Source organism: Oncorhynchus nerka, linkage group LG26 (genome assembly GCF_034236695.1).
Source record: "Oncorhynchus nerka isolate Pitt River linkage group LG26, Oner_Uvic_2.0, whole genome shotgun sequence".
NCBI lineage: Eukaryota > Metazoa > Chordata > Actinopteri > Salmoniformes > Salmonidae > Oncorhynchus > Oncorhynchus nerka.
In genome coordinates this window covers 9740254-9761260 of record NC_088421.1, presented here as the reverse complement: position 1 = coordinate 9761260, position 21007 = coordinate 9740254, and the positions used below count along the sequence as shown (strand labels likewise).

Below are 21007 nucleotides of genomic sequence, written 5' to 3'. Positions count from 1 at the left end.
AAATCCATCCTAAAACACCAAACAGCAAGCAATGCAGGTGTTGAAGCACGGTGGCTAGGAAAAACTCCCTACAAAGGCCGGAACCTAGGAAGAAACCTAGCGAGGAACCATGCTATGAGGGGTGGCCAGTCCTCTTCTGGCTGTGCCTGGTGAAGAGTTATTAAAAAATCATGAGCTGGCGCACACCCAGAGTGTGGAGGTTCTGACTAACAGCATATAAACTCCCAGCAATTTTAATGGATATTTACCAGCGTTTCTGCATCACTGTACCTTCCTCAGGGTAGGAAGGCACAAACATGTTTATGTCATAGTACATATATTACGCTATTATCATATAGAAACGTAATTGAATATTATACATATTAGAATCAACATACATTATTGTTGAATTCAAATTCACATTGTTTTGTATTTCATATTTGTTACATGTGATCTTTTGGTTCAATCTTCATGTATAATGAGTGTCATCAACAGGGGGAACATATTAGGAGTATGGGGGGGGCTACACTCTGAATTTGAAGGAAAAAGTCTTAACTCAAAGACAAAGTAGTTATTGGATAATACCGGTTCAGTAAGTTGTAAGATGCAATCATTGGATGGTGCAAGGGTAGAGTCTCTCTGCTGGAGGAAGTGTTGCAGCGCTTGCAAGCCTCCAGTGTGTGGGATCTTAGTGTACAAGCTCTCCACATCAAAAGTGGCCAGCAGGGTGCCCTCTAGTATCCTTCCTAAGCCCTCTATCAATGGGATCATGTGACTAGTGTCTCTGACGTAAGATGGGAGATTCTCACAGAAGAGATTATAACAGAACATTGCCAAGATGTTCATTGATGACCAGCAGGGTCAGATAATAATCAGTGGTTTTAGAGGGTGCAACAGGTCAACACCTCAGGAGTAAATGTCAGTTGGATTTTCATAGCCGATCATTCAGAGTATCTCTACCGCACCTGCTGTCTCTAGAGAGTTGAAAACAACAGGTCTGGGACAAGGTAGCACGTCCAGTGAACAGGTCAAGGTTCCATAGCCGCAGGCAGAACAGTTTGAAACTGTAGCAGCAGCACAACCAGGTGGACAGCAAGGAGTCATCAGGCTAGGTAGTGTTGAGAGTGAGCGAAAGAGAGGATATACACACAGGACACCGGATAAGACAGGATAAATACTCCAGATAGAAGACTGACCCTAGCCCCCTAACGCATAAACTATTGCAGCATAAATACTGGAGGCTGAGACCTGAGGGGTCTGGAGACACTGTAGCCCTGTCCGTCGATACCCCCGGACAGGGCCAAACAGGCAGGATATAACCCCACCCACTTTGCCAAAGCACAGCCCTTGCACCACTAGAGGGATATCTTCAATCACCAACTTACCATCCTGAGACAAGGCTGAGTATAGCCCATGAACATCTCCCCCACTCTATGAACCTGAGGTGGGGTGCCAACCCGGACAGGAATATCACGTTAGTGACTAAACCCACTCAAGTGACGCACCCCTCCTAGGGATGACATGGAAGAGCACCAGTAAGCCAGTGACTCAGCCCCTGTAATAGGGTTTGAGGAATAGAATCCCAGTGGAGAGCGGGGAACCGGCCAGGCAGAGACGGCAAGGGCGGTTCGTTGCTCCAGTGCCTTTCCGTTTACCTTCACACTCCTGGGCCAGACTACACTCAATCATATGACCCACTGAAGAGATGAGTCCTCAATAAAGACTTAAAAGGTCGAGACTGAGTCTGCGTCTCTCACGTGGATAGGCAGACCATTCCATACAAATGAAGCTCTATAGGAGAAAGCCCTGCCTCCAGCTGTTTGCTTAGAAATTCTAGAGATGGTAAGGAGGCCTGTGTCTTGTGACCGTAGCGTACGTGTAGGTATGTATGGCAGGACCAAATCAGAAAGATGGGTAGGAGCAAGCCAATGTAATGCTTTGTAGGTTTGCAGTAAAACCTTGAAATCAGCCCTAGCCTTAACAGGAAGCCATTGTAGAGAGGCTGGCACTGGAGTAATATGATATATTTTTTAATATTTTGTCAAGACAAGATTCTAGCCACCGTGTTTAGTACTAACTGAAGTTTATTTTGTTCTTTATCTGGGTAGCCGGAAGGTAGAGCATTGCAGTAGTCAAACCTAGAAGTGACAAAAGCATGGCTAAATTTTTTTGCATTATTTTTGGACAAAGTTTCTGATTTTTGCAATGTTACGTAGATGGAAAAAAGCTGTCCTTGAAACAGTCTTGATATGTTTGTCAAAAGCGAGATCAGGGTCCAGAGTAACGCAAAGATCCTTCAGTTTTATTTCAGACGACTGTACAACCATCAAGATTAATTGTCAGATTCAAAAGAAGATCTCTTTGTTTCTTGGGACCTAGAACTGGCATCTCTGTTTTGTCTGTTTAAAAGTAGAACATTTGCTGCCATTCACTTTCCTATGTCTGAAACACAGGCTTCCAGGAAGGTCAATTTTGGGGCTTCAGCATGTTTCATCGAAATGTACAGCTGTGTGTCGTCCGCATAGCAGTGAAAGTTAACATGTTTCCAAATGATACCACCAAGAGTTAAAATATATAGTGGTCCTAAAACTGAGCCTTGAGGAACACTGAAATTTACAGAGACAAACTGATATCTTTCTGACAGATAAGATCTAAACCAGACCAGAACATGTCCGTGCAGGCCAATTTGTGTTTCCAATCTCTCCAAAAGAATGTAGTGATTGATATTATCAAAAGCAACACTAAGGTCTAGGAGCAGATGCAGAGCCTAGGTCTGACGCCATTTAAAAGGTAATTTACCACCTTCACAAGTGCAGTCTCCCTTTGCGGGATGCGCGGGGGATATGGTCACTAGTGTAACCAGGAGGAGAGGCCTCATTTAACACAGTAAATTCATCAGGCTCAAGCCATGTTTCAGTCAGGCCAGTCACATCAAGATTATGATCAGTGATTAGTTCATTGCCTATAACTGCCTTGGAGGTGAGGGATCTAACATTTAAGTAGCCCTATTTTGAGATGTGAAATATCACAATCTCTTTCAATAATGACAGGAATGGAGGAGGTCTTTATTCCAGTGAGATTGTTAAGGCAAACACCGCCATGTTTAGTTTTGACCAACCTAGACCGAGGCACAGACATGGTCTCAATGGGGATACCTGAGCTGACTACACTGACTGTGCTAGTTAGTGGCAGACTCCACTAAGCTGCCATTCCCTTCGACATTTGGAAATTATTGCCCAGGGATAGATAGCTTTAAAAAATAAAAAAAATGTTTTCAGAAATCAAGTGTTCAGATAGATGTGATTAGCACATTTCATATTTTCACTCTTAATATATTGAGAAAAAAAGTGTTGGGTGGAGTAAATTAAGTTACCAATACTTTTGATACCAGTACCAATACAACTGCTCCACACATGTTAATAATCTGTCATAACTCAATATACTGTGAACAACGGTGGCTTATGTCTTAAGTGTTCAGACAGTCTTTCAACCAGCTATGCTAAATGCTCCTATACAGTAATGTAGGGTGAAACTGTAACTCTCTCTATTGGTGCAAAATAGCCATAAAACAATAAAATTGTGGACCAGGTTTAAAAGCGCTGTAACACTAACCATTGTGTTCAAACGGAGGCATTAGACATTTACAATGTACAGACTGGATTGTTTTGAATCAACATGCTTTGCTTCAAATGTACAAAGTTAATTGCTCATTATTAAACATTGAATACAAAAACATATTCACGCTGATCGTTGAATTATTAATTAATGAATTATTCCACTCTAAATGTATGGGGAGACTTTGTAACAATAGCACAAACTGTGATAATGAAGGACTCAGAGATTGAATAGATTTTTTCCCCAACCTTTCTGTCATTATTATCCCTTAGAATTCTATTGATACTGCCTGGCCTGGAATATTGATTGGTTATTATTATGATAAAAGTAATAAAATATCCCATGATTAAACTGTGGTGTGTATATATTAATAAGAAAACGCTCATAATGTGCAAGACATGATGGCACGCGCACAGAGGTCTTCTGCAAGATGTCTATCGGATGGTGGTGAGAGATCTGATTAGTTGAGGAGAATTAGGGGCCGTACCAGAATGTGGTCCCATCATTTATAAGCATCTTGAAAATGTATATCATATCTCTGCAGTTTATGGTGTGAGAAGGTAAGTTCATCACAGTGAATTCAATATTAGCTAGCTAAGTGTAGCTAACCACACATTGCACAAAGCATCTTTAAGATTCCCTTTTGATTAGCTAGCAAGTGGTTGCTAGGTGGAGCTGGAGGAAGATTGCTGGTTACTTAGCTGCTGGCTAGCTAGCGAACGTTAACTATGTCGTGGCAATGCATAACATCGTTGTTTCGTGTAAAAGCACAGCCTCTGCACCACTAGAGGGATTAAACTGTTCAATAATGAACTTCTCTCTTGCATAAGTAGTTACTTTAGCTAGGTCAATAAGTATCGGTTACTTATTCACCTCCCAGGCCTCTGGCTAACGTTACCAGTAAAAGGCCTAGGCTTGTGGAAGCAGTGTATTACTTGACCGCGTGTTTACAGGCATTTACGCATGGTCTATTCCATCCTAGTTGCAACCAACTACGAAATCGGCCGGTCATGGAGGTCAATGGGTGCGATGAACATCAGAATTATGAAATACTTGCAGAGATAGGCGAAGGCGCATATGGCAAGGTGTACAAGGCCAGAGAGGTCCGCGATCAACAGCGACTCGTAGCGGTGAAGAAGTTGAACATACCCGGACACACGGAGAGTGGGATTCCTGCTTTCATGATCCGAGAGGTGGCGCTCTTGCGTAAGATCGGGTATTTCAACCATCCCAACATTGTAAAGTAAGTACATTTTTCTGGAATGTAATTATATCTGAAAATGTTTGCATAGCCTATAAATTATACATAATTATCTTTAGGATTAAAATTAGTTTGATGGTGTTTTATAATTGTATACCATGGTGTCATGCCATTTCATTAGCAGAAATGGTTCACAATGATTGACCTTAATTGCTGATCTTACTGAAAGGTTGTTGGACGTATCTGCTGGTCTGAAGAACAGGAGTTTGGACCTGACGCTGGTGTTTGAGTACATCGACCAAGACCTGTCTACCTTCCTCACCACGGTCCCCAGCACTGGACTGAGTCTTGACAAAATTAAAGTGTGAATTCTCCCCCTTATATACCTGCAGCTGAATAAAATCTCAATGATTCCAAAGCACGCCATTAAGAATTAGTATTAACATTTTACTGTACTCTCTTTTGAACTTTTCATAACAAATGTCCTCATATCTTTTCAGAATAAGCCACAGTCAGAGAAAGTGTTTGAGCAATGCTGTCATGCTGCTTCCTGTCTGTACAGGATGTGATGGTGCAGCTGCTGCAGGGGCTGGACTTCCTGCACACCAACATGCTGGTGCACCGCGACCTGAAGCCGGAGAATGTACTGGTTAGTAGCCGTGGAGAGGTGAAGATCGCTGACTTTGGGCTGGCACGCATCTACACCTATCACATCGCCCTTACACCCTGTGTAAGTCTACAGAGTAGAACATCCTCCTTTCAATGCACAATCTGTTCAATTGTCACAGTGTCATTGTCCCCCAGCCTAGCTAAGGTAAAGGAGCTATACTTAAAAGTAAAAAGTATCTTTCCTCTATATCCTATCCAACGTCTCACACCCTCTCCCTTCCTTTCCCTCCTTCCTCTCTCTCTTCAGGTGGTGACACTGTGGTACAGGGCCCCCGAGGTGCTGCTCCACTCTGGTTACATGTCCTCCGTGGACATGTGGAGCGCTGGCTGCATTTTTGCCGAACTGTTCCTTTTGAGACCGTTGTTCCGTGGATACACTGAGGCTCAGCAGCTCCTGAAAATCTTTGAGTGAGTTTTTTCTTCTACCGTGCCCAACTTTTGATTTGAATAATGTATGTTGTGTGTTTTACCAGTGCCTTGTGTTGGGTGTGTGCCTGTGCTCTTCCCCATGTCCCACAGGGTGATTGGCTTGCCCAGCGAGGAGGACTGGCCCAGGGAGAGCCCCATCTCATACTCCCGTAGCTGGTGCCCCAGAGACCCCTGCACCCAGCTCTTATCCAACCTGGGCCAGGAGGAGAACAACCTACTCCTTGTATGTACAATATACACATTTTGAGTCATGTTTCTGTTACAAGGCATTTTCCAAGTAAATGAATCATTGAATTCTATTGTACTTCTAAAGCACACACTTGCTCTCTGCCTGCAGCAATGTCTAGAGTTCAGCCCGACCAATCGCATCTCAGCTTCCAGAGCCCTCTCCCACCCTTTCCTGGTGTGCGCCTGAGGACTCATAACCTGGCAGGATGTGGAGAGGATGGAGGAGAGCCGGGACAGAGGTTCATTTCCCTTGGAATCCTTTTACCTAGCCTATAGAACACTGAGGGTGCTCATGCCGTAAGATCCAATGTACCTATATCGAAATGTAGAATTTTTTGGAATGGAAATAAAAGTGAATTTTCTTTAGAAGGTAAATCTGCAGGTTAAGCAATAAAGTGGGCACCATGCCACTGTTTTGGTAAAAGGTTGAGAGATGGGGGTGGCGAAATTGAACTAATCTCAAATTCATAGACAGAGCTGAGGATGCAAAGACTGACCATCCATGATATCAAAATTATAGATTTAACTGTGTTTAAAGCTATACAGTGTTTGTTTATAATTACATTATGTACAAACAATGAAGTTAAACAGGCTTATTTGTTGGACTCCGATGGGGTGCGACAGTTGAACTAAGATAATTAGGTATTTATAAGTTATGTTTTTTAACAATCAATGGGTATAGATCATCAATTTAAAAGTCAAAACATTTATGTAGCGTCGGCCCTTTTAAAGGTAATTTGTTCAACATGAATATCCAAATCTTGACTGGTTTTTATCTGAAATGCGTTTCTGAAGACTAGTTTCGTATTATGAAAAAACACATTCATATCAAGCGATGTCGAAACTGCAGTTCATATGGCATGAAAACCCCCAAAGTGGAAGGAAAAGGAAAGTTGACAGTAATTTAAATTACAATAAATATATTGCTTTACTACAACAAATTAGTTTATAGCTAGAATCCTTAATTGCTACATCCATTTTTTTTAACTTATACATTAATAATACATACCCATTGATTATTGAAGAATATAACTTATAAATGCCTCATGAGCTTAGTTCAACTGTTGTACCCCATCAGAAACCAAAATATAAGCTTGTTTTATTCCAATGTTTGTGAACGATGTAAATGTAAACAAACACTGTATAACCTCAAAACATGTTTAAACCGATAATTTTCATATTATAGATGGTCAGTCCTTGCATCCATAGCTCTGTCTTTGCATTTGAGAGTGGTTACATGTCCCCAGGCCCATCCCTCAGCTTTTAACCAATCAGAGGCGGGGTGGCCACTTTGTTATTGTTTCAACAAAACAAAACAAATACATTGTTGCTTGATTTGTTTTCCACTCTGTATTTGACACCAGGAAGTAAGAATGCAGTAACAAGAGCTGCTAGAACATTTTGCAGGAGAACAAAATGTTAATAATTCAGAATGTGTATGCTTTACTTTATTACTGAGGCATATTGTTGTTACAAGTGATATTATTCATCTGAAGTTGCTGCAAGTGGATGACCTTGCTGTATGAGCATATAAGTGAATGCATTATTTGTTTATTATTGTTCCAACTGCACCTTTGGTTCTTAATGGCCCTTTTTTTATTTCATATATCTTTTCTGTTTAGATACTTGGAAAGGTCATATACCTGTGCAGCTGTTTTATTGGCCATAACATACACTTTTTTCAGTTTTGAGGTGCAATTTTAATGTTAGGGGCATTTTTTTCAGGACAGAGAACATTCTGTGATCTTGTTTTATTTGATCAAATGTAAATTCATTTGATTATTAGTACTTTCGACAGTGTTACTGTCTTCATTTTATTCATTCAATTGAGCGGCACCTGTTATTGGACTTGGTTTGATTTCACCCACATCTTACAAGTAATTTTAATGAAGATATTTTCACAATATCATGTTACCAAATGTCTGTTTTACTATTTTGTACAAGAAACATGGCTATAAGGTTGTCACACCTCCATGACCTTATGTGGTTACAGCCACAGTGCTATTTATCCTTTCCTTTCATGACCGTTGACCTTAGTATGGCCACACAGGGTCAAGTGCAATAATGTTTATATTCTTATTGTTCTAGGCCTGAAGTGGTCCAAGCTAGAGTATGAATCAAACTTCAGACTTCCTCTGGCATACTGCACTTAAGGGAGAGGTTATTCTAAGTAGTTATCTGTGACTTGGTGTTATTTTAGAAGTTGTATCTTTGGCCTCTTCAAATGTGGGACTGCCAGTGCTGCATCCTGCCCTCTCCCTTGTTGCCTAATTTGTACACGGGCCTCTGTCCCAGCTCTCTGATCTGACCCCCCCCCCCCCTCCTTTCAATATATTCTGGGCCTTGTACTCTGATAATTTAAAGGCAGAGTCAACTATATGACGTGGATGCACAAAGTAAACAGCATAGTGGGTCAATTTCCGCAACAACGAAGAGCATTGGAGCACAATGCTAAATTTCACTGTTTTGGTCCCGTGGCTTCCACGTTGTAATAAGCGTGTGATGCGAACCTTTGCGCAAGCGCAGTTACAGTTTTTATTTAACTAGGTAAATTAGTGAAGAACAAATTCTTATTTTCAATGACTGCCTGTTCAGGGGCAGAACGACAGATTTGTACCTTGTCAGCTCGGGGATTTGCATCCTTTCGGTTACTAGTCCAACGCTCTAACCACTAGGCTACCCTGCTGCCCTAGTTAGACTGTTTGAGAGCGAAGTCTTGCATCTCACTCATTGCAATATTTTCGTTACTGCTTGTGCAACGACATTTCGCTACCTTTAAGTGAAATGGCAAAGTGCCTGTTTGGGCACCGGAGTCAGTATTTTATACTGAGGTGGTAGGGTACTTCTCAAATGAGTTTGCCTTACAGTATTTTGTGTTATCTTTCAAACGGGTGATTTTTATTCCTGAGTCATATTTGGATAAATACAAGTGTCTTTAGGTTTCAAGTTATCTTTATTCAAGCGTATCTTGATCCATGAAATGGCCAGACTTGACATTGTAGATGTAGCCTATGCTGTTGCAAAGAAAATGAACACATCCAATCATAGCTTAAACGATAGAGAAGACCATGCTCTATTGACAGTGTGCTGACATTGTACTGGTTCTGTCAGTTGCTGTCTATAGCTCTCCCAGCCTTGTCCCCTGCATGTGGCAGCGCCCGGGCAAGGGGAGGGGGTTATATTTTTAACCGGGACAGTCTGCGCTCGCCGTAAATGGGCTTTCACGCTCTGTTGCTGCGGCGCACAAATGCCCAGTCCCTGCTGTTGTTAGTGACCATAGCCGGTCCCCTACGATTCGAGTACATGTAAGTACCCTAGCAAAATTCCTTTATGTAGGCTTCTAAAACAAAACATGTTGAAAGCCAACGTACAATGGGAATTGTTTAGCTTTTCGTTCATTGTAAATGACACCGTGAGTTTTAGTGCGCTTTGACACAACTAGATTACAACAGTTGATTTGACTCAAATAAACTGACACATTTAAGGACATAGTTCATTTAAAGACTAATTTGATCTATTAATCGTAATCGTACACAGTTAGAAAAACCTCTTCAGTGCGCACGAGTGGCAAGGAAAATAGACCCTCGAATTGTGTCCATTACGCGTCAGTTACTGACAAGTAATTGTGTCCCGATTGGAAGGTCTTCCCCCATGTTTTTTTTTCGTTGGCATTTGGTATCAAATAGTGATTATACTCTGTTAACAGATCTGTAATATCAAACTGCGGAGAGACTTGTTCGGCCTAATGTCATTATCTTTCCAAACATTTGACTTGAGACTTGTTTGCATAGGAAAATTGCTCATTCGTGCCATGACTCATGTCTTGTTTTGTCAGTGTTTTGTTTTTTTGTTCTTCGTTTGCGTTCTTACATACTATACTGTGAGATCCTATTTTGGATAAATATTTGGTGGTAATGACGTTTGTTGCCATGGTGTTTTCTTAAAGTGGTGAGCTACTGACTGTGTTGTGGCTGATGTAGAGGGTGGAAGTTAGAGTGGACTGGCATGTCATCTAGGACTGAACTATATGTACAGAAAGGAACAGTGATGTCATCACTGATACACATTGTAATTCATGTGATTTAGGCTAGATCTTTTGGATGCCATCTGGCATTGGTGGAGCAAAATTTTCCCAATAGTTCACACTTGGATGTCACACAGTAGACAACTGTTAATGTGTCATATCATTCCAGGGGCTGAGGGGTGGGTTACAGTGTGGAGGAGGAGGAGAGCTACAGCTGCTCTAGAGGCATTATGTTCCGTAGTGTAGACAAGTCCTAGAAGCTGCAGTTGTTATCATTTCTAGACTCAATTAGTGTCTTTGTATAGGCTCTGCAGAAGTCTGCCCCAGTGATAGAAGCATTCTAAGCTATTTAAACCCAGAGCATTTTATTTTAAATACAAGGCTCTGGTTAAATCTATCCCCAATTTACCTGCATCACATGTCCATTGTGTCCAGTGATTATCCAGAACATGGGTACAGAGAGAGGTAACACCCCTTATGCCTTCCGCATGCTAGCCGAACCGAACGAGTGTGCTCGCATACTCCCTTAGACATTCACTTGAAAAGCGAGAAAAAAGTGGCAATAGTACTGTTTGTCCATCTTGAGACGCCATAGCCAGTATACACTTCCTCAAAATAGAAGTAATCTAAGATAACTCAAGAAATCGGTCATTAATTTTGACATTTTCTGCCGAGGAGAACTTTTTACATCCAACTAAGATGTTTGGTGCAGTATTTCTCAAGTGAAAAAAATGTTGCATGAAAACGATTAGTCTCTCATTGAATGACAACAAACACTTCATTAAAGAATCCATACTGTTCACCAATCACCGTAGAAGGGGCGTAGACTTCGCCTTTAGAATGGGAAGAGTGGATGGGAAGCCACCGCTCATTTGCCCTTAAATTACACTGCTGCCCAGTGGGGGGCTACAGATCTAATCCCGTGTAATTCCTCTCTTTAATCTGGCCTTCGCAGTCTGTTCCATTCCTGAACCCGATGACATCATCTGATGTAACTCCTTTAACTTCAATGGGGGAAGATGTGAGTTCAGAGACCCCATTTTTGGGAAAAATCCATTGCATTTGTACTGAAAGTTCTAAGGTTTTGTAAGGGTTCTCGTCCTCCTCTTCTGAGAGGAGCGTGGGAAGTGTCCATAATGTTTTTTTAATAAAGACAATAGAACACTGGAACAAAACAACAAACGATGACGTGAATATACAAAACCGAAAACAGTACCGTGTGGACCAAACACCCACAACCCAAAAGTGAAACCTAGGCTACCTAAGTATGATTCTCAATCAGGGATAACAATTGACAGCTGCCTCTGATTGAGAACCATACTAGGCCGAACTCAAAAACCAACATAGAAAAACAAACACAGACTGCCCACCCAACTCACGCCCTGACCATACTAAAACAAAGATATAATAACAGAACTAAGGTCAGAACGTGACAGGTTTAGTATGGACATTATCTATGAATAATCCTTTAATAATTATAGATTGCTGTGTGGGCATTTTGAGTTCTGTTAAACAAAAAACATATGCTAATAGGATAAGGGGCAGTTGTGATTTTATCATGTAAATCTTGGTGGGGCAAAATCTTTCAAATGTGTGATGCATGCCAGCAAAGCCAATACACAACACTAAACAATCATTTACATTTAAGTCATTTAGCAGACGCTCTTATCCAGAGCGACTTACAAATTGGTGCTTTCACCTTATGACATCCAGTGGAACAGCCACTTTACAATAGTGCATCTAGGTCTTTTAAGGGGGTGGTGAGAAGGATTACTTTATCCTATCCTAGGTATTCCTTAAAGAGGTGGGGTTTCAGGTGTCTCCGGAAGGTGGTGATTGACTCCGCTGTCCTGGCGTCGTGAGGGAGTTTGTTCCACCATTGGGGGGCCAGAGCAGCGAACAGTTTTGACTGGGAACTGTACTTCCTCAGTGGTAGGGAGGCTAGCAGGCCAGAGGTGGATGAACGCAGTGCCCTTGTTTGGGTGTAGGGCCTGATCAGAGCCTGGAGGTACTGAGGTGCCGTTCCCCTCACAGCTCCGTAGGCAAGCACCATGGTCTTGTAGCGGATGCGAGCTTCAACTGGAAGCCAGTGGAGAGAGCGGAGGAGCGGGGTGACGTGAGAGAACTTGGGAAGGTTGAACACCAGACGGGCTGCGGCGTTCTGGGTGAGTTGTAGGGGTTTAATGGCACAGGCAGGGAGCCCAGCCAACAGCGAGTTGCAGTAATCCAGACGGGAGATGACAAGTGCCTGGATTAGGACCTGCGCCGCTTCCTGTGTGAGGCAGGGTCGTACTCTGCGGATGTTGTAGAGCATGAACCTACAGGAACGGGCCACCACCTTGATGTTATTTGAGAACGACAGGGTGTTGTCCAGGATCACGCCAAGGTTCTTAGCGCTCTGGGACGAGGACACAATGGAGTTGTCAACCGTGATGGCGAGATCATGGAACGGGCAGTCCTTCCCCGGGAGGAAGAGCAGCTCCGTCTTGCCGAGGTTCAGCTTGAGGTGATGATCCGTCATCCACACTGATATGTCTGCCAGACATGCAGAGATGCGATTCGCCACCTGGTCGTCAGAAGGGGGAAAGGAGAAGATTAATTGTGTGTCGTCTGCATAGCAATGATAGGAGAGACCATGTGAGGTTATGACAGAGCCAAGTGACTTGGTGTATAGCGAGAATAGGAGAGGGCCTAGAACAGAGCCCTGGGGACACCAGTGGTGAGAGCACGTGGTGAGGAGACGGATTCTCGCCACGCCACCTGGTAGGAGCGACCTGTCAGGTAGGACGCAATCCAAGCGTGGGCCGCGCCGGAGATGCCCAACTCGGAGAGGGTGGAGAGGAGGATCTGATGGTTCACAGTATCGAAGGCAGCCGATAGGTCTAGAAGGATGAGAGCAGAGGAGAGAGAGTTAGCTTTAGCAGTGCGGAGCGCCTCCGTGATACAGAGAAGAGCAGTCTCAGTTGAATGACTAGTCTTGAAACCTGACTGATTTGGATCAAGAAGGTCATTCTGAGAGAGATAGCGGGAGAGCTGGCCAAGGACGGCACGTTCAAGAGTTTTGGAGAGAAAAGAAAGAAGGGATACTGGTCTGTAGTTGTTGACATCGGAGGGATCGAGTGTAGGTTTTTTCAGAAGGGGTGCAACTCTCGCTCTCTTGAAGACGGGAGGGACGTAGCCAGCGGTCAGGGATGAGTTGATGAGCGAGGTGAGGTAAGGGAGAAGGTCACCGGAGATGGTCTGGAGAAGAGAGGAGGGGATAGGGTCAAGCGGGCAGGTTGTTGGGCGGCCGGCCGTCACAAGACGCGAGATGTCATCTGGAGAGAGAGGGAGAGAAAGAGGTCAGAGCACAGGGTAGGGCAGTGTGAGCAGAACCAGCGGTGTCGTTTGACTTAGCAAACGAGGATCGGATGTCGTCGACCTTCTTTTCAAAATGGTTGACGAAGTCATCTGCAGAGAGGGAGGAGGAGGGGGGGGAGGATTCAAGAGGGAGGAGAAGGTGGCAAAGAGCTTCCTAGGGTTAGAGGCAGATGCTTGGAATTTAGAGTGGTAGAAAGTGGCTTTAGCAGCAGAGACAGAGGAGGAAAATGTAGAGAGGAGGGAGTGAAAGGATGCCAGGTCCGCAGGGAGGCGAGTTTTCCTCCATTTCCGCTCGGCTGCCCGGAGCCCTGTTCTGTGAGCTCGCAATGAGTCGTCGAGCCACGGAGCGGGAGGGAGGACCGAGCCGGCCTGGAGGATAGGGGACATAGAGAGTCAAAGGATGCAGAAAGGGAGGAGAGGAGGGTTGAGGAGGCAGAATCAGGAGATAGGTTGGAGAAGGTTTGAGCAGAGGGAAGAGATGATAGGATGGAAGAGGAGAGAGTAGCGGGGGAGAGAGAGCGAAGGTTGGGACGGCGCGATACCATCCGAGTAGGGGCAGTGTGGGAAGTGTTGGATGAGAGCGAGAGGGAAAAGGATACAAGGTAGTGGTCAGAGACATGGAGGGGAGTTGCAATGAGGTTAGTGGAGGAACAGCATCTAGTAAAGATGAGGTCGAGCGTATTGCCTGCCTTGTGAGTAGGGGGAAGGTGAGAGGGTGAGGTCAAAAGAGGAGAGGAGTGGAAAGAAGGAGGCAGAGAGGAATGAGTCAAAGGTAGACGTGGGGAGGTTAAAGTCGCCCAGAACTGTGAGAGGTGAGCCGTCCTCAGGAAAGGAGCTTATCAAGGCATCAAGCTCATTGATGAACTCTCCGAGGAACCTGGAGGGCGATAAATGATAAGGATGTTAAGCTTGAAAGGGCTGGTAACTGTGACAGCATGGAATTCAAAGGAGGCGATAGACAGATGGGTAAGGGGAGAAAGAGAGAATGACCACTTGGGAGAGATGAGGATCCCGGTGCCACCACCCCGCTGACCAGAAGCTCTCGGGGTGTGCGAGAGCACGTGGGCGGACGAAGAGAGAGCAGTAGGAGTAGCGGTGTTGTCTGTGGTGATCCATGTTTCCGTCAGAGCCAAGAAGTCGAGGGACTGGAGGGAGGCATAGGCTGAGATGAACTCTGCCTTGTTGGCCGCAGATCGGCAGTTCCAGAGGCTACCGGAGACCTGGAACTCCACGTGGGTCGTGCGCGCTGGGACCACCAGATTAGGGTGGCCGCGGCCATGCGGTGTGGAGCGTTTGTATGGTCTGTGCAGAGAGGAGAGAACAGGGATAGACAGACACATAGTTGACAGGCTAGAGAAGAGGCTACGCTAATGCAGAGGAGATTGGAATGACAAGTGGACTACACGTCTCGAATGTTCAGAAAGTTAAGCTTACGTAGCAAGAATCTAATTGACTAAAATGATTAAAATGATACAGTACTGCTGGGGTAGGCTAGCTGCGTTGTTGACACTACCCTAATCAAGTCGTACCGTTGAGTGTGAAGTTTCTACAATGCTGCTTTTCGGGAGCTAGCTGGCTAGCTAGCAGTGTTGGTTACGTTACGTTGCGTTAGGAGAACGACAATAGCTGGCTAGCTAACCTAGAAAATCGCTCTAGACTACACAATTATCTTTGAAACAAAGACGGCTATGTAGCTAGCTAGCTACGATCAAACAAATCACACCGTTGGGACATCAATTGCACTATAATGGTGACAAACGGTACCCACAAACTGTTAGGGCCTGCACAAAGCTGTCCCAACACCTTAGCACTGATACACCTGGCTATCAGTTGAGCCTTGTCTGGCAGTGAGACAGTTCATTCAGCCTCATTTAAAAAAAAACATAGCTGATATGGCTAAATTGCTTGAAATAATATAGTTTCTACTAACAATTGAGATGTACAAACTATGGCATAAGGGGACAACAAACGGATAAGAGGCAATCCGTAATTTCGATTAAGACATAAATGAGCGAGCTAGAACGGACGTAGTCAATATAACTATATGTTCAGCACTTTTGAAATGTACAGCGACAGAATTCAGAACATGGGCCGTTCTTACAGTGTTCTCCCTGTACAACAAGTCAGAACCGTGGGATAAATGAAAGGGGCATAAGCAGACAATGAAAACTCTTACAATATTCAATGATTATATTTCTCAAAACAGGTTATAGGCTACATGTGCACCACCAAGTCAGAACAGTAGGTGAAATTAAGAGGTGAAAATAAACCTAATTATTAGGATGAGGCACATGGGCTACAAACATCTTACTACACAACATACACTTAGTATTACTTGCTTAGCTACAGTATACATATCTCCCTGGAATATTACATAATTTATGCAGCAACATACAATATATTTTTGGACTCACCTTGTTGTGCTGTGATCACTTGGACATGAAGTTGGCACAGAGGTCCATCTGGGCAAATTTTGTCATCAAAGTCTGTTCTCTGGATTTATGGTGCTTTCAAGACAATTGGGAATTAAAATAATAATAATTTGAATCATGATGATGTCAGTGATCTTTAGGTCGTAGCTCTAGAAAGAGGTCCGAGTTCCGGATTTACAATTCCGAGTTGGATGAAAGTTGAAAATGTATTTTCCCAGTCGTAGCTCATTTTTCCAGAGTTCCCAGTTGTTTTGAACTCACTAAAGTCCGATTTTGCAGTTCCGGGTTAACAGATGTTTTGAACGCGGCACAAATCATGCTTAATTGACAGTATGGCCAATGTTGAATGTTTATAATTTTAAACTAGGAAAAAATATATTTAATCTTAGACCTGGGTCCACACGGCAGGGTAGCCTAGTGGTTAGAGCGTTGGGCTAGTAACTGAAAGGTTGCACGTTTGAATCCCTGAGCTGACAAAGTACAAATCTGTCGTTCTGCCCCTGAACAAGGCAGTTAACCCACTGTTCCTAGGCCATCATTGTAAATAAGAATTTTGCCTAGTTAAATAAAGGTTAAATACAATTTTAAAATATGACAAGGATTAAAAAGGATTTTCCAGTAGATTGTTGACTTGATTCATGATGATGACTGCTAGCTAAGATTTTTTTCTGTAGCCAATAACCTTGAGCTTTCTTCAATAGGCACTTCTAATCTAACTCTATGGCAGCACCCAAGGGGCTTGAATTTTCGAGGTCTACCCTTAGACTTGGCGGTGACGTAGTGTCCCCATGAGTGACAAAACACTGAGCCAATCCCAACACAATACTCTGTATTTTTCTGCTGGCTTGCCCCACCACCACAGAAAGCACTGAGCTAGGCTGAAACACCTGCATTTTGGAGCTGCCTTACTCAAGAAAACAGAAAAGACACTATGTTTGTATGCAGCTTTATTAACTCAATGATATATATATATATATATATATATATTAGATTGTTTTCAAACTGATATCTGACAAAATAACATGCAAAACAGGCAAGCCTCCCTTTTTATTTTTGGGGCTCTGCCCCACCTGCCCCGAATGACGGGTCGCCACTGGTAAGGGGATACCTAGCCAGTTGCACAACTGAATGCATTCAACCGAAATATGTCTTCGCAATTTCACCCAACCCTTCTGAATCAGAGAGGTAATATGTCCTGCATCACAGAAGGTTGGTGGCAACTTAATTGGGGAGGATGGGCTTGTTGTAATGGCTGGAGCTGTACAGGTGGAATGGTATCAAACACATGGCTTCTACGTGTTTGATGCCATTCCATTTGCTCCTTTCCAGCCATTATTATGTGCCGTCCTCCATTCAGGAGCTGCCACTGTCCTGCACTGCATGAACAAAAGTATGTGGACACCTGCTCATCGACCATCTCATTCCAAAATCATGGGCATTAATATGGAGTTGGTCCCCCCTTTGCTGCTATAACAGCCTTGACTCTTCTGGGAAGCCTTTCCACTAAATGTTGAAAGATTGCTGCAGGAACTTGCTTCCATTCAGCCACAAGAGCATTAGGGAAGTCGGGCACTGATGTTGGGCGATTAGGCCTGGCTTGCAGTCGGCGTTCAATTCATCCCAAAGATGTTCGATGGGGTTGAGGTCAGGGCTCTGTGCAGGCCAGTCAAGTTCTTCTGCACTGATCTCGACAAACCATTTCTGTATGGACCCCGCTTTGTGCAAGGGGCATTGTCATGCTGAAACAGAAAAGGGCCTTCCCCAAACTGTTGCCACAAAGTTGGAAGCACAGAATCATCTAGAATGTCATTGTATGCTGTAGCGTTAAGATTTCCCTTCACTGGAACTAAGGGGCCTAGTCCGAACCATGAAAAACAGCCCCAGACCATTATTCCTCCTCCACCAAACTTTACAGTTGGTACTATGCATTCATGCACAGAACACAGAACAGTGCAAACTGGCTCTAACATGAATAGAAAGAGGAGTAGGAGGCCCCGGTGCACAACTGAGCAAGAGGACAAGTACATTAGAGTGTTTAGTTTGAGAAGCAGATGCCTCACAAGTTCTCAACTGGCAGCTTCATTAAATAGTACCCGCAAAACACCAGTCTCAATGTCAACAGTGAAGAGGCGACTCCGGGATGTTGGCCTTCTAGGCAGAGTTGCAAAGAAAAAGCCATATTTCAGACTGGCCAATAAAAAGATTAAGATGGGCAAAAGAACACAGACACTGGACAGAGGAGCTCTCCCTAGAAGGCCAGCATGTTCTGTGAAGGGAGTAGTACACAGCGTTGTACGAGATCTTCAGTTTCTTGGCAATTTCTTGCATGGAATAGCCTTCATTTCTCAGAACAAGAATAGACTGATGAGTTTCAGAAGAAAGGTCTTTGTTTCTGGCCATTTTGAGCCTGTAATCGAACCCACAAATGCTGATGCTCCAGATACTCAACTAGTCTCAAGAAGGCCAGTTGTATTGCTTCTTTAATCAGAACAACATAATTGCAAAATGGTTTTCTAATGATTAATTAGCCTGTACGTCTATGTAGATATTCCACAAAAAAATCTGCAGTTTCCAGCTACGATAGTCATTTACAACATTAACAATATCTACACTGTATTTCTGATCAATTTGATGTTATTTTAATGGACAAACATTTTTGCTTTTCTTTCAAAAACAAGGATATTTCTAAGTGACCCAAAACTTTTGAACGGTAGTGTACTTTTGCATATATAGTGTACATTAAAGCTGTTCGTTCAATGCCCTGTGTGTCCTCAGGGTCAGCGTGGGACTGGGGTGAAAGAGGGACATAAAAGATGGTGTCTGTGACTACTTCACCTCAGCTCTGTTTACAATGACATGCGGGGAGATATGATACTCACCTTCCGTTTTACCTCATTAAAACTTCTCTGTGAACTTACTTTTGCAAGTTGATTCTAGTACTAACTAGTCTGTTCTTCCGGGTGCTTTAGAACAAGCTTGTTACTGGAGTGTTACTGGATTAGAGACTGATGATCCATGCTGAGCTCCAATGGCAACCAATCTCTCTCACCCAATCCAGCCCTGCCTAGCCCGTGACATGACCTCTGCACCGGTCTGCCAAAAAGATGGGCACTCTGTCTCCGTCTTCATTGTCTTACTCTCAGTCAATTACATGGTATTGGGACGTTTCTCATCTTGCCCTCTGTTACTCTTGGGAAGTTAGGGCTATACCAACCAAGCTGTCTCTATTCTTGTGGTAGTCAATTTTGTGGTTGTGTTGAACTTGACCTCACATACACAAACATACACACGTGAGCACACACACATACACAGACTTAGCACACAAACACAGCTGCCCTTCTGATCTTGATGTTCCGTAGGGATCACTGCGTCTGACAGCTCAGCTTTCGGTGCGTGGCCTTTTGCTGTCGTCTGCGACACGTCAGATTTGGAGATCCACCTGGCTCTATGTTAGTCGCTTGCTCACACTGTCTGAGAGCTGTAGTCAAAGTCAGGGGTGTATCCAAATCAATGTAAGTCAATCATGTCTTCCGTATACAAGCTTGCAATTTGGAAGACACTCTGTCTCACACCATTCCCAATACTCCCAGAGCAAGTGATCTATAGTGTAACCAATGTCTGTGTTTATCTGTATATGGTGAAACCATGACTGTTACAGACCACCACAGAGTACACGGTGCCCTTTAAGCCTGCAGTAGCTCTACTGTACTAAGTCCTATGAGTCCCATAGCTCTCTCTGCTCATTGTTCCATAGGCCCCATTGTGTGTCAGCGGTGGTGGGAAAGGGACAGGAATGCTGACGCTAACATTTAGCCATTTCAGAACACCACTCACACACCAATTTTTGGCAGCCTAGCAAATGGCTCAAGTCCCTACTGATTGAGAATACAAATGTGGTGATGTCATTATTTATAGACAGTTGAAGTTGGAAGTTTACATACACCTTAGCCAAATACATTTAAACTCAGTTTTTTACAATTCCTGACATTTAATCCTATAAAAATTCCCTGTCTTAGGTCAGTTAGGATCACCACATTATTTTAAGAATGTGAAATGTCCAAATAATAGTAGAGAGAATTATTTATTTCAGCTTTTATTTCTTTCATCACATTCCAAGTGGGTCAGAAGTTTACATACACTCAATTAGTATTTGGTAGCATTGCCCTTAATTCAATTGTTTAACTTGGGTCAAATGTTTCGGGTAGCCTTCCACAAGCGTCCCACAATAAGTTGGGTGAATTTTGGCCCATTCCTCCTGACAGAGCTGGTGTAACTGAGTCAGGTTCGTAGGCCTCCTCGCTTGCACGCGCTTTTTCAGTTCGGCCCACAAATTGTCTATAGGATTGAGGTCAGGGCTTTGTGATGGCCACTCCAATTCCTTGACTTTGTGGTCCTTAAGCCATTTTGCCACAACTTTGGAAGTATGGTTGGGTCATTGTCCGTTTGGAAGAGCCATTTGTGACCAAGCTTTAACTTCCTGACTGATGTCTTGAGATGTTGCTTCAATATATCCACATAATTTCCCTACCTCATGATGCCATCTATTTTGTGAAGTGCACAAGTCCCTCCTGCAGCAAAGCACCCCCACAACATGATGCTGCCACCCCATGCTTCACGGTTGGGATGGTGTTCTTCGGCTTGCAAGCCTCCCCCTTTTTCCTCCAAACATAACGATGGTCATTATGGCCAAACAGTTCTATTTTTGTTTCATCAGACCAGAGGACATTTCTCCAAAAAGTACGATCTTTATCCTCATGTGCAGGTAAACCGTAGTCTGGATTTTTAATGGCGGTTTTGGTGCAGTGGCTTCTTCCTTACTGAGCAGCCTTTCAGGTTATGTCAATATCGGACTCGTTTTACTGTGGATATAGATACTTTTGTACCTGTTTCCTCCAGCATCTTCACAAGGTCCTTTGCTGTTTTTCTGGGATTGATTTGCACTTCTCGCTCCAAAGTACGTTCATCTCTAGGAGACAGAATGCGTCTCCTTCCTGAGCGGCATGACAGCTGCGTGGTCCCATGGTGTTTATACTTGTGTACTATTGTTTGTACAGATGAACGTGGTACCTT

General features: G+C 43.6%; 2 protein-coding genes across 9 annotated transcripts in view; both read left to right on the top strand.

Moving 5' to 3' along the window:
- The first annotated feature begins 20 nt into the window (after positions 1–20).
- LOC115110229 (cyclin-dependent kinase 6-like) lies at positions 21–6613 on the top strand. Its single transcript, XM_029635702.2, has 6 exons — positions 21–4837; positions 5025–5157; positions 5358–5525; positions 5712–5872; positions 5984–6116; positions 6231–6613. Exons 1-6 carry the CDS (start codon positions 4605–4607, stop codon positions 6306–6308), a joined length of 906 nt encoding a protein of 301 aa, XP_029491562.1. The 5' UTR covers positions 21–4604; the 3' UTR covers positions 6309–6613.
- Positions 6614–7260: 647 nt separating this feature from the next.
- The window catches only part of LOC115110227 (supervillin-like), a 40882-nt gene continuing 27135 nt past the window's right edge, over positions 7261–21007 (top strand). For 3 of the 8 annotated variants that reach the window (XM_029635695.2, XM_065010056.1, XM_029635694.2), the window contains exon 1: positions 7261–9426. The gene's annotated coding sequence lies outside the window, so the exon portion shown is untranslated. The remainder of the gene's footprint in view (positions 9427–21007) is intronic. The other 5 variants (XM_029635692.2, XM_029635693.2, XM_029635691.2 and 2 more) reach the window with 3 other exon arrangements.